This window comes from Kogia breviceps, chromosome 4 (assembly GCF_026419965.1).
Source record: "Kogia breviceps isolate mKogBre1 chromosome 4, mKogBre1 haplotype 1, whole genome shotgun sequence".
NCBI lineage: Eukaryota > Metazoa > Chordata > Mammalia > Artiodactyla > Physeteridae > Kogia > Kogia breviceps.
In genome coordinates, this window is record NC_081313.1 from 52189481 (window position 1) to 52206801 (window position 17321).

At 34.1% G+C, this 17321-nt stretch overlaps 1 protein-coding gene across 12 annotated transcripts in view; it reads left to right on the forward strand.

Moving 5' to 3' along the window:
- ERBIN (erbb2 interacting protein) overlaps positions 1-16771 on the forward strand; it is a 117714-nt gene extending 100943 nt beyond the window's left edge. For 4 of the 12 annotated variants that reach the window (XM_059062262.2, XM_067031048.1, XM_059062265.2 and 1 more), the window contains 7 exons: positions 1227-2775; positions 7002-7145; positions 9814-9933; positions 12255-12464; positions 13590-13682; positions 14136-14210; positions 15240-16771. In XM_059062262.2, coding sequence (XP_058918245.1) covers positions 1227-2775; positions 7002-7145; positions 9814-9933; positions 12255-12464; positions 13590-13682; positions 14136-14210; positions 15240-15347 — 2299 coding nt within the window. In that variant the 3' untranslated portion in view covers positions 15348-16771. The remainder of the gene's footprint in view (positions 1-1226; positions 2776-7001; positions 7146-9813; positions 9934-12254; positions 12465-13589; positions 13683-14135; positions 14211-15239) is intronic. The other 8 variants (XM_059062268.2, XM_059062269.2, XM_059062266.2 and 5 more) reach the window with 7 other exon arrangements.
- The last annotated feature ends 550 nt before the right edge of the window (positions 16772-17321 follow it).

A 17321-nucleotide genomic window follows, 5' to 3' on the forward strand; every position in this document is an offset into this window, starting at 1 on the left:
GGCTAATATCAGTATGGTAAAATATTAATTTTAAAACCTCTTAGAGGTTAAGATAATGATTAATTTGTCAAATAGTAAAATTTTACTGATATTGTTGGGAAGTAGTTTAGTCTAAGTCATGTTTTTTGTAATGAAATAAAGGCTAAGAAAGAGATATTGCCACACTTTTTTGTTGTATTTCTAGTAATATTTTCTGTTACCTAATGGGAAGATCAGTATTAAAGAAATTGTTGAGGGCTTCCCTGGTGGCACAGTGGTTGGGAGTCCGCCTGCCAATGCAGGGGACAGGGGTTCAAGCCCTGGTCCGGGAAGAGCCCACATGCCGTGGAGCAACTGAGTCCGCGAGCCACGACTACTGAAGTCCCTGCACCTAGAGCTGGTGCTCTGCAACAAAGAGGGGCTACCTCAGTGAGAATCCCGTACACAGCAACGAAGACCCAATGCAGCCCAAAATAAATAAATTTTTTTGAAAAAAAGAATTTGTTGAAACGTAACTTGAATATTTACAAAGAGGATGCAAATATGTTTTCATATCACCAAATAGAAATAAAATATCTTCTATAATTTTGGAATGGTACATTTTATAAATATTTGCCAAATACAGTGTAGTCACAGAAAAATGATTAGATTTAGTTTCTTTTTTGATCTTTCTTCATATTTTGTAGATCTTTGAGTGATTGTTTAGTTCTTTGTATAATTTCCTTATATATATTTGGATCTAATAATACCTACTTAGTTAATATCATTAACTGATCAATAATGTGAAGTTTCAGAATTATTTGTAAAAATATTCTGTGCTTTTTACTTAACTATTCAACTTACTGGCCTTTTCTCCATGTATGTGCCCATCTTTCAAGCATTTCATGTTTTAACACAGTCATGAAAAGATACAGCAGTAGAAGAGAATTATTTCATTACATAATAAGCACATTTTTCTTCATTGTTTAGCACTATTAAACTATTGTGATAGATTGATGATATTGATGAAAATTAATCTTATCTATGAATTTTAATTAGTATGCTTTACCTTTTCTCCATAAATCTATATTATTTGACTGTTACAATAATATTTTAAAATTACATGCTTGATAATAAATGCCTTTTATCTGTAACTCCCATCAATGCTCTTATCTTTATGTACCTCCACATTAATTAGTTGTTAATGTTCCCCATTACTAAGAAAACTGGGCTTTATGATGTTTGTGATAAAATTTTCTTTGTTTTAGGCAAGAAGATGAAAATTTTAACAGCCTTTTACAAAATGGGGATATTTTAAATCATTCAACAGAGGAAAAAACCGAGGTTCCTGATAAAAAAGATTTTAACTTACCTGAATATGATTTGAATATTGAAGAGCGATTAGTTCTTATTGAAAAAGGTGTTGACTCAACAGCCACATCTGATGAATCTCACAAATTAGACCATATCAATATGAATCTTAATAAACCTGTAACTAATGATACATTTCAACCAGAGATAGTGGAAAGATCAAAGACAGAGGATACAGTGCTTGAAACAGGCTTTTTAAGCAATAATGCTGAAGGAGAGGTTGAGCACTTGGATAATGGAAACAAGTATCCTACTCTTGAATGCATAAATAAGGTAAATGGACGTTCTGAGGAAACTCCACAGTCTCCTAGGAGGACTGAACCACATGACACCAGTTCTTCTGTTGATGCAGGTCTTTCCAAGAGCACTGAAGATCTCTCCCCTCAGAGAAGTGGGCCAATTGGATCTGTTGTGAAATCTCATAGCATAACTAATATGGAGACTGGCGGGCTAAAAATCTATGACATACTTAGTGATAATGGACCTCAGCAGCCAAGTGCAACAGTTAAAGTAACATCTACTATTGATGGAAAAAATATAGTAAGGAGCAAGTCAGCTACGCTTTTGTATGATCAACCATTGCAAGTATTTACTGGTTCTTCTTCATCTTCTGATTTAATAGCAGGTACAAAGGCAGTTTTCAAGTTTGATTCAAATTATAATCCTGAAGAACCAAATATAATAAGAGGCCCCACAATAAGTGGCCCACAGTCCACGCCTCAAATATATGGTCCTCCACAGTATAATATCCAGTACAGTAGCAGTGCTACAGTCAAGGACACTTTGTGGCACTCCAAACAAAATCCCCAAGTAGACCATGTCAATTTTCCTCCGCAGCGCTTTCCTAGATCAGAGAGTACAGAAAATCACAGTTATGCTAAACATTCTGCCAATATGAATTTCTCTAATCATAACAATGTTCGAGCTAATACTGGATACCATTTACATCAGAGACTTGGTCCAGGAAGACATGGGGAAATGTGGGCCATCTCACCAAATGACCGACTCATTCCTGGAGCATCGCGAACTACGATTCAGCGACAGAGTAGTGTGTCCTCTACAGCCTCTGTAAATCTTGGTGAGCCAGGTCCCACGAGGCGGGCCCAAGTTCCTGAAGGAGATTACTTATCATACAGAGAGTTACATTCAGTGGGAAGAACTCCTCCAATGATGTCAGGATCACAGAGACCTCTTTCTGCACGAACATACAGCATTGATGGTCCAAATGCATCAAGGCCTCAGAGTGCTCGACCCTCTGTTAGTGATATACCAGAGAGAACTATGTCAGTTAGTGATTTCAATTATTCACGGACTAGTCCTTCAAAAAGACCAAATGCAAGGGTTGGTTCTGAACATTCATTATTAGATCCTCCAGGAAAAAGTAAAGTTCCTCACGATTGGCGAGAACAAGTACTACGACACATTGAGGCCAAAAAGTTAGAAAAGGTAATTAAACATGAATTTTTCATTCTCCTATTTATGAATTTACTAATTTTCCTTTAAAATATTTGGCAGTCTTTGTTTTTGAAACTAGATGAAACAAGATACTCTGAATTATTGAATATATACCTATATTCTATAAGTTTTTCCTTGGTAGTGAGATTAAAGGTCCAAGTTTAGACTTACCCAGTCTCAAAACAGTTGAGATGTTAATATAAACTTCTTTCCCGTCTCTTACTCCTTAGTGTTTTCTAATGGGCTTACCTTCATTTTATATATTTAGGTGTGTATCTCGTTTAGATTGTGCCATACTACAAATAATACACATATATACATGATTACCTCTTATTTTCTGGCTTCCTGCTCTTGTCTATTAATAATTAATCATGTAAATATGTTTACAGAAATAGCAATTTACCATATAGTTAACAGAATAACAAGAAATGTATTGTAAATGTATATCTTTCACCTAAGATTTTTTTCCCCAGTTCATGTTGTATGACTAACAGTGTCACTGACTCAGATGGCTTCTGGCATGGCATTTACTCTTGACTTTCCTGAATTGCATTTCTGACCTATTTGAACTCAGGTGTCTGTGGCTCTAGTGTAGTGTAGTGTAGTTTGGAAATAAGCTCATGTTCAGTTTATAACCTTATGTATAGATATTCCTTTTTTGAAAGGAGATAAAATTTTTTTTAAAATTATGCTTAAAACTGATACTTTGGGGCAGTTCTGTGGCCCAAGAATATAAGGCATATTCGTTCTTCAAGATTTAGCTTCATATCTCTCAGTGGATTTTACCCAAGGATTATTTTAACTTTGTTTATTGGTATAAGATATTTTTAAAAACAGCTGAATGTATACAACCTCAATTAATCATTACTTTAAAAAATTCTTTAAGTTTTTCAGAAATCAATGTCTAAAATGTGATTAATACCTTATGTCAATTCACATTGAACCTCTGTCTGTAATTGTTAGCTCTTTTTAATTCTGTTCTTAGCTTTAAGTAGCTGAGCATCTATAGCATTAGGCGACTTCGTTGTCAGCTCTCCATTTTGTTTCGGCTGTAATTCTCTACATACTGTTGAGGCTCTTTAAATTTGTGTGCCTTATCTATGGAATTTGGAAAATTCTTAAGCAAAGGAGTAACATAACTGTTTTACAAATAAACTTCTGGTGATGGTGTGGAACTGGATTTGGGGAGAAAGAGGCTATAGTCAAGTTGATTAAGTTATGAGGCTGTCTAATGGTCCAGAAAATAAATGGAATGAGAAATATTTCAGTGGAATTGAGGCAAAGGAACAAATTCAAGAGGCAGTTCTGAAATAGATTATAAGAGTTTACTTCTGATGGGAATATTCCTGTAATCATTCATTGAGGAAAAGGGGTTAAGCTTGAGATTGGTACCATGAATAACTGTTTTTTGGGACTGCTGTTAACTGGATATGGAAGAGGAATAGCAGGTTTGGAGGAAGAGATGAGTTTGGTTATCATTATGTTTTTTAGTTGGCATCTCAGATGGCTGTTCTCCACTACTTTCCTGACACAGACACGCCTGGACTTTAGTAAATAGGAAGCAAGTAGCAGCCATCTCATTGTTCACTGTATCTCTCTAAATTCTAAACCTCATGTTTAGAATTTACTGTATGATTGCTTAGAGAATGCATGACAGTAGTTTGCCTGTTGTGCTCACTGGTAATTTATAGGTGAGAATCAATTCAGTGAAATTAGGAAAAACCTTTTGAGGACACAGGGCAACAAGATTTAGATTGTGATGGAAGATCTGTATTTGCTCCTCTGCATCTCCTCCTCTCTCCCTTAAACATAATTCTAATGGTGTGGTAGACATTTGAAAATTTTCCTCGGGATTTCACAATGCCTGCCCCACCTCTAGAGGAAAAGTTGCTACTTTGCCCAGCTGAGGAGTTTAGTAGTAACACAGAAAGAGATAAGTTATTGAAGCTTACTTGGTGTTTTTTAACCTTGTAGTAGTAATCCCTCCTTCCCAACCACTGCAGCAAACTGTACCTGGAACACAAATCTATAAAATAAATCCCACCTCAGAAATCTTGAGACTTATTTAATTAAACTCATCAACAGAGACTGAAAAGGAATAAATATTTATTTCAAAATTAAAATTATTTCTAATATCAGCATTTGCCAATATTCCTTATTATATTAAAAACTGATAAGGGCTTCCCTGGTGTCGCAGTGGTTGAGAGTCTGCCTGCTGGTGCAGGGGACACGGGTTCGTGCCCCGGTCCGGGAAGATCCCACATGCCGCGGAGCGGCTGGGCCCGTGAGCCATGGCCGCTGAGCCTGTGCGTCCGGAGCCTGTGCTCCACAACGGAGAGGCCACAACAGTGAGAGGCCCGCGTACTGCAAAAAAAACAAAAAACAAAAAACTGATAAGCACTCAACCAGAATATGATTAACAAAACAGATGATTTCCATGTTCACTTGCTATTATACAGCTGTTAGCATGTAGTGAAAAACAGTGCCCAGGACATTGGCCCAGCACTTAATTGAGCTTTGCACAATGTGTTGATGTGTTGTGACAGAGTGCAGTTTTATGTGGCTGTCTCTGTACAAGCCTGAATTCAAAGTCAGACCTATTCCAAACTTTAACCTTCTTAATCAGTGAAATATTTACAAAAACCTCATGTATGTTCAGAGATGACAGCAAAGGCTTTGTTCCAAGATCAACATATTATTAAAAAGGGTCAATCAGACCACTCAAGTTGACACGTTAAAACTGTGTAACATGGGAGGGTGTGTTGCTGAAATGTTTCTCTGTATGTGTGGTTATGTGTGTAATTTATTTTTACGTTCTAATCAGGTGTTTGGGGAACCTCTGAACTGCCTCTGCCAAATCCTTATTCTTTGTGAGATGGTTTGGGAAAGTACAGGCCTGGCCTGTTAAATTCAGCTTTTTCTTTAGTCTTTACTTCAGAATCCACAAAATAACTAAACGTGTACATTGTAATTTTACAGATTCTTTTCATTCTGGAATGTCACGTTAATGTTTCTTGGTATTAGAGATCAACTTCATAATCTGGAGAAAATCTGTATTTCCTAAGAATAATACAGAAATGCTTATTATATATGTCATAACATATATATAAATGCTTGTTGTAAATGTCATAACAAGTATTTGTGGATTTGTGGATTTCTTACTAATAAGTCATGCCCCAAATATGGTTTCTCTCGGTTTAACCATCAGACCCTTAAAGTTTAGGGACATGACTAAAAGCATCCACATGGGAAAGAACAGTAGTTAACTCTGGCAATAAACAAGCAGGAACAATGAGAATCAGGCAGTGCTTTTATTGAAGTACATTTCTCAGGCAGCTCTGGGATTGGCAATTAGGCATTTATAGTAAACTCAGTCATAGAAGGATTCCATCAGTGAAACTTGAAGCATTCTTCAAGTTTAAGCAGCAAAGCCACTACTAAAATATAATAATCTTTAATATCTATCTATTTGAATGGGAAAAAAAGTTTTACATGTGCATTTTCTAGATTTATTGAAAATTTTTTCCTGGTAATTGTAAAGCAGTAGGAGCCTTTTAAATGTTATATCCTAAAACTCTGTGTGTATGTTAAACTTTTCTCTGATGTTAAGACATTTTCCTAAATGTGGAAGATAATTTTTATTAGAAATTGCAATAGCCAAGAGCCAAGTATTCTTTTTTGCAAATATATTTTGTGCTGTATTATGTATGTCTAAACTCTCCATTTACTTAATAAGACAGAATTAATTTGTATAAAATGAAGCAGACTCTCTAGAAACCCATTTTGACTTAGAAATAACTGAATGTTGGTAAAGTTTGTCTTTATAAAGAAATTAGTTTGTGTTCTGTGTGTAACTATATATGTACAGATATATCTGGGTATAACATCAATTCCTATCTTCCGACAACCTTCTAATAAGATATGTTAGGAGTAAAAGAAATAATCACATTATAAAAGCAGCTGTATGTTTGCACTTTCTTTTTTGGTGTTTAAACATGTGAATGGTTGGGTTTACATATAATTTATGTGTGTACATGTATGTTTTCATGTAAATATATGGTAAATAGTGCCAGTTTCTTTCAGTGGCACTGAAAATTCAGTGTTGCCTGATATTTCTGTGTGGTATTGGGGTTACTTGTATGTCTATGTACATAACATGTCTTGTGAATTATGCATGCTACACTAATCTCTGTTAAATCTATCCCCTCTTTATTCAGAGCATGCTGTCAAGGTCCTTTAATTCCAATTTTACTGCTGTAAGCCACTTTCACTATGGCAGCTCTAGGGATCTGCATGGCAGCCAAGGCAGTCTTGCCTTGAGTATTGCAGACGGAAGAGATTCTGGTGGGCACATTTTTCGAGTGAGTACCTGTAGTAGATCAGTACCTTTAGTACGTAGAAGAGGAAGAAAACCCACATTTTGATGTTTTAACAATTCTAGAAAATAAATTTGTGCTGTGGGTTAAATATCTTGTTTACCCCCCAGTTCTTCCATGGCTTAGTTCTAAAACTCTGTAAAGCTGATTTAGTTTTTATCTCAAGTTTCTGTGGTCATAACTAAGGATGTAGTCAGCTATTATATAAAAAGGGGTGAGCGATAGGACTCTAAGAGGTTTTGTAAAAAATTATTTTTCTTCGCAGTGCTTTCTCTTAAAATTCACTTCCTCTCCCTAACTCAAGGTTTTAAGGCTCTGCCATGTGTGATTCACAGAGGGGTTGTGGGAAAGAATAATTTTCACTTTAGTGATTGAGGGTTGGCAAATAAATACTTGGAACTAAGTTTAATAATAATTTGCAGAATATGATTAAATGTGAGCCTGGAGAAATTGCATTAAGTACCAGTGAAAAGGCAAAACCCAAATCCTTTATTACCTATGTAATCATTAGTAGGGAAGAAGAAAGGTTTATTCTTTTAATGAAAGTTAAGGGTAGGGACTAAGAATGACAGAAAAGGAGAAAGAACAGAACAACTCTGCGTGGCTGTTTTAAGATTTTTCTTTCCCTGACAACTTGAGGTGGTAGCATGGCCTCGAAGTGTTTCCTCTGCCCCTCTTCCTCCATCCTGAAAAGCGCTTTCTCCCATTGTAAAGCCGCATTCTCTCCCCCATAGTTTTATTTCCATAGTGACCTTGCTTCTGGGTCCTTTGCTTTTTCCTGAGTGTCTTCTTCCCAACACCCCCAATCTCCTACTACTTTTTAATATACTCCTGGCTTAACTCTGTTGTATTCTAGGATAGGAGCAGTATCCTCGATTCACTTTGTTCTGGCTGGGCCTCACCCATCTTGCTCTGCCTTCTGTCACCTGCCACCACCTGGTTTCTGTGTTACATAATAGTGGCAACAATCGTTTTGTAACTTAGCAGTTTGAAACAGAGAGGAGATGATGGCAAGTAAGCCCTGCGTTTCTGGCACTCATTCCAGCTGAAGCCATGGGGTAAAGACTGGGGACTTTTATTAACTCAGGGATAATCTTTATAGTCATGTGGAACAATTGTTCTTTACAAATTCTTGAACAGTAATATCTTTTGCTTGTTTTATTCAAGTCAGAGTCTTTGAGTCTGTTGCATTTAACTTTTTCATCCATAATGCACTTGTTCATTTAAAGACATAGTCGTACATTCACACTTGAGTTTAAACTTCAAGCTGTGAGCTGAGTTGATTATTATGCATTCTGAAAACACATCTCAAAAACGGAAAAGGAAAATAAAGTATTCATTGTATAAATAAAATTAGATCGAACTACATCTAAAAATGCTAAGCCATGGTTTGAACTAGCAGCAAACTGCACATGATAGTTTTGTTGCAGATATGGTTCCTAAGACTAAATTATAAACCCTTAGATTTACATGTATCCTGTGGCATATCATAATGAACTGAATTTCAGATTATTTTTCAACATGATCACGTAGTTTGCATATATGTGTTGCCAGCCATACACTGTTTTGAAGGTAACGGTACTGCTATTTATCACAGTCTCTGTAGTTTTCTTAAATATAGCTAGGTGTGTTTAGAACTAAATTAAGATGAAAAATAAGCATCTTTCTTCTCAGCATATTTATAAGAAATATTCAGAGATAATGAGATATTGAGTTTATTTTTTCCTCTAAAGGTATCAGTGAGATAAACTATAATGTAAGGATGTTATTTGATGTATAAAAATATGAACTCTAATTAATAAAATTTAAAAGCATTTCATCAGAGCAGTGCTTTTAAAAATACTGAGCTAATATTAGTATGATACAATTAGGCTAAAGCAAGTTTTATAAGATTGTATGTTTACTGATATTGCTCATCATTAATAAGGAAATCCTGGGTGATACTGTGCTGTTACAAAAAAACAGCAGTTAATTTTTTTACCAAAAAACTTTGCTGTGCTCAACAGGAGTGCATATATTTTAGTTTCTCTTAAAATTTGGGACTCTTAACTTGGATTAATAACTAAATTTATTGCTCAGAGTGTTAAAAGCTAGGTATTACTGTAAATAAACCTAAAAGTATTATAAAAGAATATCTTAACAGTATATATTCATATGTACTTTTCACACGTTATAAGAACAAACATTTTGCCATGTAACTTTGAAAGACTGTTAAAGGTACTAATATTTTTTCCAGTTTTATTGCGATATAACTGACATATAACATGTTAGTTCAAGGTATACATAATGATGGTTTGATATATGTATGTATTACAAAGTGATTACCACAATAATAAATAAATAAATCTAGTTAACACCCATTATAAAGGTGCTGTATTACAAAGTGATTACCACAATAATAAATAAATAAATCTAGTTAACACCCATTATAAAGGTGCTGTATTACAAAGTGATTACCACAATAGTAAATAAATAAATCTAGTTAACACCCATTATAAAGGTGCTAATATCAATGGTAGTTATGATGGTAATGTTTGATTTGGTTCTTCATCTTTCCATTGTCTAGCAGTATCTCCTCTCAAGTGTCATCATCATTTTGGTTTCACATCTTAAAGATCATTTTGTTTATTTTTTATTTCCCCCTCATTTGAAGCATCCCCAGACATCCTGTGCAGGAGATCCTTGTCAAGATGATATATTCATTTCAGGACAGCAGAACTACCCGTCAGCTACACTTAGTCACAAAGATGTTCTTCCAGACAGCTTGATGAAAGTAGGTGCTCAGGGAATGAAGTAGTATCTGTGAGCTTATTGTGTTTTACAGCTTTTGAACTAAACCTTTACCTCTTGATTAGTAAGGTTTTTTTTTAATAATTGAGAAATATGAAATAAAATTTCACTCTGCTGTTTCTTAGTTTATTCCATGATTTCTTCCACACTGAAGAATCATTTTGTTATCTTTGGATTTCTGTAGTATCTCCTAGTTTTTGGCATTCCTGATAGTAAAACTGTTTGGAGAGTTAAATATGAACCTGTCTTAAATTCTTGGAGGATCAAGGCATTTTAACATTCTTTAAAAGTAATTAGAAATCACCTTGAAAGACTTTTGTATATGGCAGAATAGATGATGGTTGTATTCTTACTACTTTTATAACTAAAGCATCACTCATTTAGAGAGTTTACTTTTTTGTCACCAATGCTGGATAGATAATTCTTTTCTTTAGTATTTTCCTCAGCTGTTCTTCATCTTAACTAAGCCCATATCCCTAGTATAACCAGTTATAATTGTGAAGCATAGTTATGTACTATATAAACTTTTACACTGTTCTTGAGAGTAGGAATCCAGCCATATAAGTTTGTACGTATTTATTTATTTTACCTTTTTTTTATTGTTTTTCTTTTAATCGCTGTCGAGTTTCTTTTTCCGCTATCCAGTTTCTTTTTTCTTTTTAATATCCATTTTCTGGTTTGGGTTACTGAGTTTGTTTTATGTTTTTTATTCTCCTGAGTTATCTGCTAATCATAGCTTAGTATATTCCATGGCTATGTTTAACACTGATGTAGAATGTGTTCTACACATTCAGGTATGTCCAAGTTCTAGGTGTCAGGGAGTCTTAAGAATGGGTCAGAAGTAGTTATTGTCTGGAGTATTCTCCCCAGGAGAAAGGTATTAAATCTGCATGTAGGAATAAATTGTACTAACATGAAGAAAAGCAAGTGCTATCTACAGAGTTGTGCAAAAATAATAAAATAACTGTACAACTATTTAAGTACTCCTAGGCAGATTAATTGCTTCAAATCTACAGTGATCAAGTGGGAAACAACCACAATATTTTTTAAAAAGAGATAATATAGCACCTCTTCTCCCCAACCAACATAAAATTTGTGAGGGAGTAATATCTTTGTGCCCTGTCATGAAACACCCATGTATGTTCCCAGGCTTCAGAGTTAACTAAGTTCTCAAGTATAATACAGTGAAAAAGAGAACTTTTTTTTAAGTAAAAATATTATTCACCAAAACCAAACTTTATATTCCTCAGCAAGATGAACGTAAGAAGATATATAGTTCTGAAACTATTGCCATAATGTTTCCCCAAACTTTTCTACTTTGGATAATTTTAGGGAAATGGGACTCAAATCATCACAGTTTTTTTCTAATTTCCTTGTGGGTTAATAGTTAACAATGAAGTTTTAAATGACTGAATCGCTTAAATGTACTTATTTCCTCTTCTACACAAAAATTTCTTTATATGCAAATATTTGTAATGTAAATATAACCTCTTATTTTTCAGATAGATTCCTCACACTAACAGAGTAAGCTATTATCACATTTCCATAAAGGTTATTTTTAAGTCTAAAAAACAAGAGACTAAGACAAAGGTATTTCTTTAACAGCAACAGAATAATCTGGAGTTTTTGTTTAGCTTGTGAAAAGCAAAATAAAATGTCATGGTTTACTTTTTGTGGTTAACATTCTATGGAATTAATACTTAGTTTAAAAATTCCTTACTTGATACACACACACACACACACACACACACGAGGAATAACTCAATTTTCTACTGCATAGCTAGATTGGCTTTTTAATTCTGGTGAGGAAGGAATAGAGGTAGAAGAATATACTCAGATTATGAAAAACTTCTACCACAAAACTACTTATACTTTCATTCTGAAGAAAAATATCAGCAAATGCATCTTTTGAGTGTATGTGAGAGATTAAGTATAGTATGGGAAGAGATGCCCTTTTAATGGGCTTACTTAAGTTTTAAAATTTGATATACTGTTTACCATTTTAACATTGGGTTAAGCTTACAGAAAAGCAAATAATTTTAAATGTAGATATGATGTACCTTAATTTGAAACTTTTAAAGAGTGAATCTATCAGTGAGCACTCAGACAAGCTTAGAATTAAGATATTGACAGGTTTTTTTCTTTTAAAAGTGTAAAATTAGAAAAAATGGCACACATGGCATGATACTGTGTGATTTAGAATGTTAAACTCTAGTGCTTTTGTATTGCTCCAAGAAGAAAATCCAAATATTTGTAACAAGGCATTATTATTGGTCATTTTAAGAGACTTCATGTTTTTCTTAGATGCCTTTGAGTAATGGACAGATGAGCCAGCCTCTCAGGCCTCAGGCAAATTATAGTCAAATACATCACCCCCTTCCTCAGGCATCTGTGGCAAGGCATCCCTCTAGAGAACAACTAATTGATTACTTGATGCTGAAAGTGGCCCACCAGCCTCCATACACACAGCCCCATTGTTCTCCTAGACAAGGCCATGAACTGGCAAGGCAAGAGGTAAGAATGATCAAGAATATTTGGAATATGAGACTAAGTTTTTAATGTATTTTATAGGTTATTTAATTATAGCAATAAATCCATACAGAATTTTAACATAGTTTTTACTGTTTTGTTTAATAGCTTGGTTTCATGTTAAGTTTATAAGGTATTAAACTTTGTGGTTTAACTTGACTGTATGATCCCCCCTGTTCTGATAAATTGACATAGGATAGTATTGAGGGCATGATTTTTTTTTTTTTCCTAAGGTGGTTGTTTTTCCAAAACTGGTTGATGATGATACTCCAGTAATCAGACCTTCTTCCGGAATAAAAATAGTAGACTATTAAACTTGAATGGCATATTATAGTTTGCTAATGGCATATTATAGTTTGCTAAGTGTTATTTGATAGTTAGCTTTTGAAACTATAGTTTGGACTATAGCTTTCCAGACTAAGAATTAAATCTTACAAAGTACTTAAAAAGTCAACAGTCATATATTCATGTATTTTGATAGTTTATTAATAAAATAATATTAGAAAGTTAGAGAACAAATGCTTCATTCATTTTGTTTTGGTCTCTGGGGAAAGGGAGTGTTTTATAAAACAAAAGTTTAGTTCTTGCATCTTTTTCTATAGCTTGGTTGTAAAAAATAGTATCAATTGATCATCAATCCCAACTCCTTTGAAGTGTATAAGCAGATTTAGGAAATGAGTTAATATCCAACAACCACCCAGGGATCTTTTAGATGTTTTATGAAACGTCCAGTAGTCAGAAATACTATGTAATTTAGATGTTCTACAAATGGAAACTGATAATAAAATACATGTTTTGTGTGTATACTCTATGTCATTAAAGTCCATGCTGTCCAAGATATATAAAGTCAACATTAATTGGTTGCATATCCTCATAAGATAGCAGTTGATTAATTTAGGAGCTATGCTTTATAATCCCAGCTGTGCCTTTAACTCACTAACTCATTAACATAATATTTCACATTGTAGTTTCATTTCATCTGCCCCAATATTTATTTTAGGTGAATTCTTACATATTTATGTTTTGTTGAATTTAATTTTCTAGTGTGGTTATTATTGTATTGTAGCTTTTTCTGATATTTGTAATAAGTTTATTTTCATATTAACTCAGATTCGAGTGAGAGTTGACAAGGATCCAGAACTTGGATTTAGCATATCAGGAGGGGTTGGGGGAAGAGGAAACCCATTCAGACCTGATGATGATGTGAGTTTTGTTTATATATCCTTGAAATGCCCATTAATTAACAGATATTTATATAGATCTAGACAGACATCACCTTGTGATATCCCTCTGTATTGTTCAGCTTTTTGTTTTGAAATGTGATCAGCTCAAATTAATTGTTTGAGGACTACAAATTTAACCAAAAATTTTTAATATTCATTGTATTGTAAAGTGATTTTTTAATTGTTAATACTTTTCTTCACATCTATAGAAGTAACTTTTTTTTATCACTTTAATAAAAATCACTAAAGTAAGAATTACCAGAAGCACAAATAACATAGCGTGGTCACAATATTATTCAGAGGAGACAGGGAGAAAACTTGCACCACAATTCAAATATTTGCATAATATTTAAAAAAGGATTGCTTCTTGGTACTGTTTTATTTATGCATCCTGCTTTCCATCAAATAATCATCTTTTTTGTTGTTACTAAAGGGTATATTTGTAACAAGGGTACAGCCTGAAGGACCAGCATCAAAATTATTGCAACCAGGTGATAAAATTATTCAGGTAACTAAGATACATTTTTTAAAAATTACTTTTTGTTTTATAACATCTTCCCTCCTCATCAAGGGATTATTAAATGCCAGATTTGAAAGAAAGCATTTTATGAAGTTATCTTTAAATACTTGTGGATGAAAACAGTGATATTTCTTATAGGCTACTTTCCAGTGCTTTCATAGCTTAAAATGTTTCCACCTTGTACCTTGGAAGATCATACTGATATAAATGTGTGGTTTTTTTTTTTTTTTTCTTTTTTCTTTTTCTTTTTTTTTTTTCCGGTACGCGGGCCTCTCACTGTTGTCGCCTCTCCCGTTGCGGAGCACAGGCCCCGGACACGCAGGCTCAGCAGCCATGGCTCACGGGCCTAGTCGCTATGCGGCATGTGGGATCTTCCCGGACTGGGACACGAACCTGCGTCCCCTGCATCGGTTGGCGGACTCTCAACCACTGCGCCACCAGGGAAGCCCATACTGATATTTTTAAATAAACCTTAGCATTTTTTGGAATATATCTTAGCCTTTTGTTTAAGTTTATGAATGTTAACTTCTTCTAAAATAAGATGATGAAAGAATCTCCTCTGTGTGTTATGAGAATTAAAGGATTTAATTCACAAGAAGCACTTAGAACTGTGTGTCTGATGTATAGTAAAATATCGTGTAGTGTCTTTGATCTGGTGGCTCCTAGGCAATTGAAAGACTAGGCCTTGACCTCTGTTACCCTTGCAGCTTGATGACCTCAGTTGCACCTTAGCATATACACACAACACCATGTCTGACACTGTCTTAGAAGTGCTTCCTAATGTCGGGTTGATACTAAGAATCATCTGAAAATGTGGGCAAGATACAGGTTCCTGGGTCCCACCTTCAGAGATTTTATTTCCATAGAGATGGGGTAGGGCCCAGGAGTCTAGATGTTCTAAATTGCCAAAATGATACTTATTTTCTACCAGGTTTGTGACCTGGAAGAAATTGAAATGCACAAATGCAAATAAATGACTATGAAATTTTTTTTGAGCTTTTTTCTTCTTTCTTCTAGGCTAATGGCTACAGTTTTATCAATATTGAACATGGACAAGCAGTGTCCTTGCTAAAAACTTTCCAGAACACAGTAGAACTCATCATTGTACGAGAGGTTTCCTCATAAGAGCTGTGGACTAAAAGATGGAGAGACAGCAAGATTTATTGGAAGATACTTGCAGGGGAAATTAATATTTTGACTATTTTTATATATAAAGAACTCAAATATGTTCAAATTTGTACATTAATGAAATAATGGAATTTGTGGTTAGAGGGAAAGAACCACTGTACAGTATATAGGGGAGACTGTTGAATTCATACCATATAAAACTTTTAGGTTTTTAAACATAGCAGTCAAGGCTACAAAAACAAATGTATGTTGTTTTTGTATAGAGTGTAGGTTTATTTTTGGATTTCATGCACATGATTGAACTCTGTGCAAGGCTCTAGTTAGCCTTGATTGTAGCCCAGAGACAGATGGCAGAGCTGTCTATCTCATAGCTTTTATGCCCTTATTTTTATTCAACTGGTATTAATGTTTTTCTGCTGAAACTTTTTTTTATGTGGGCAGGAGATTTGAAGTGTTGGCTTTTGCTATGTGCATATTGAATTGAAGAGTGAGTAGGTGAAGGTGGTGCTGGTGGGTTCACTTTCCAAGGCCAGATTAAAACAGTTATTTCCTATAAAAATCTGGAAGCAAAGAATGAAAAAAACAGCTGTTAATGTGTTTTTATTAATAGAATAATGCAATAAAAATGTGATGTCTTTTTAAAGAAATAAAAAAGACAATAATTGCATTTTATGAGCTCTAGGATCTGTTCTTGTCATAGCCATTACTCTACATTTGCTACTAGTGAATCAAGTTTCAATTTTTTAGTCACAGGAAATTTTTAACTCTTCTGTAGATGCATGTCCATGCATTTTCTTTCCTTTTTGTTTTTTTGGTTTTTTTTTTTTTTGGTCCATGCATTTTCCATGATGCAGAAATTCCTTGATTTTTTGCAAATGGTGGTACTTGCAATCTGTTTTATAATTAGTACTCCATTTTAATCTTAATTTATAATTTTTATTTTAAGCAACAAATGAAACTGAAATGGCCAGTTTTAAGATTGTGTTGCTGTAACACAAAATGTAAGAAGATTTAGGAAAGCCTCTTGATTTTGTTTGGCCTCAACATTGCCTTGGTAAAGTAAAAGGAAACAGTACGCATGGAGCTAGGAAACCAAAGCAAGTTTGTGAAACTGGCACAGTGATAGAGAATTGCTGTGGAGAGTTGTAGAGAAAAGGGATGGGTCCATGAGGCCTACCATGTATAATGGTGTTCAGATAAAGGGCTGTTCCTACAGGTAACATTAAATGTGAACTCGACACTTCAGAGTCTTTAAAGGGTTTCTAAGTGTATCAGTGTAATAGTGTTTTACCACCAACTGCCTTTGTTCCTCGTTAGTGTAACAATTATTTTGATAGAGGTTTATTAATTTTGTTCAGACCATTAATTTTATTTGTTTTTGTTCTGTCTATGTAATCAAATAAAATTTGAGTGACATGCAATGGTAAGAATTAATGCATGGTTATTTGGACCAGAAAAAAGTGCCATAGAAGACCAATAACTGTTTTTAGTCGAGGCTAGTCCGAGCGTTTCATTAGAACAATACTCATTTATTGCAATTCATTTTTAGTTACTAAGAAATATAATTTTGGAATTTTGAATCTGTTACGCTTTGTTCTTCAACCTTGTTTTAAGGTTAAGTCTTCTATAAGACTAGCGAAAACAGCAATCTACATTATTTTTGCAAAAGTGTGTTGGACTTGTTTGTTCAGAGTATATAGGCAGTACTTTTAAAAAGATGTGAATTCCAATACTGCACTTCTTTCAAGATGGTATCAATTGGTTATTGTACTGTATAGTTTTAATAATATTGATTGAAGCTCTTTAACAACTTTTGTAAATTTTAACTCATTTTAGTTGATTTTTAGTACTATTTACATAGGAATTGATTTTTATGAATATAGTAGAAAAAATGTGCTGTATTTTGATAAAATTCATTTATTGTGTGTGTGTTGTAATCTCTTTAAAAAATGACAAACAGCTTCTTTACAC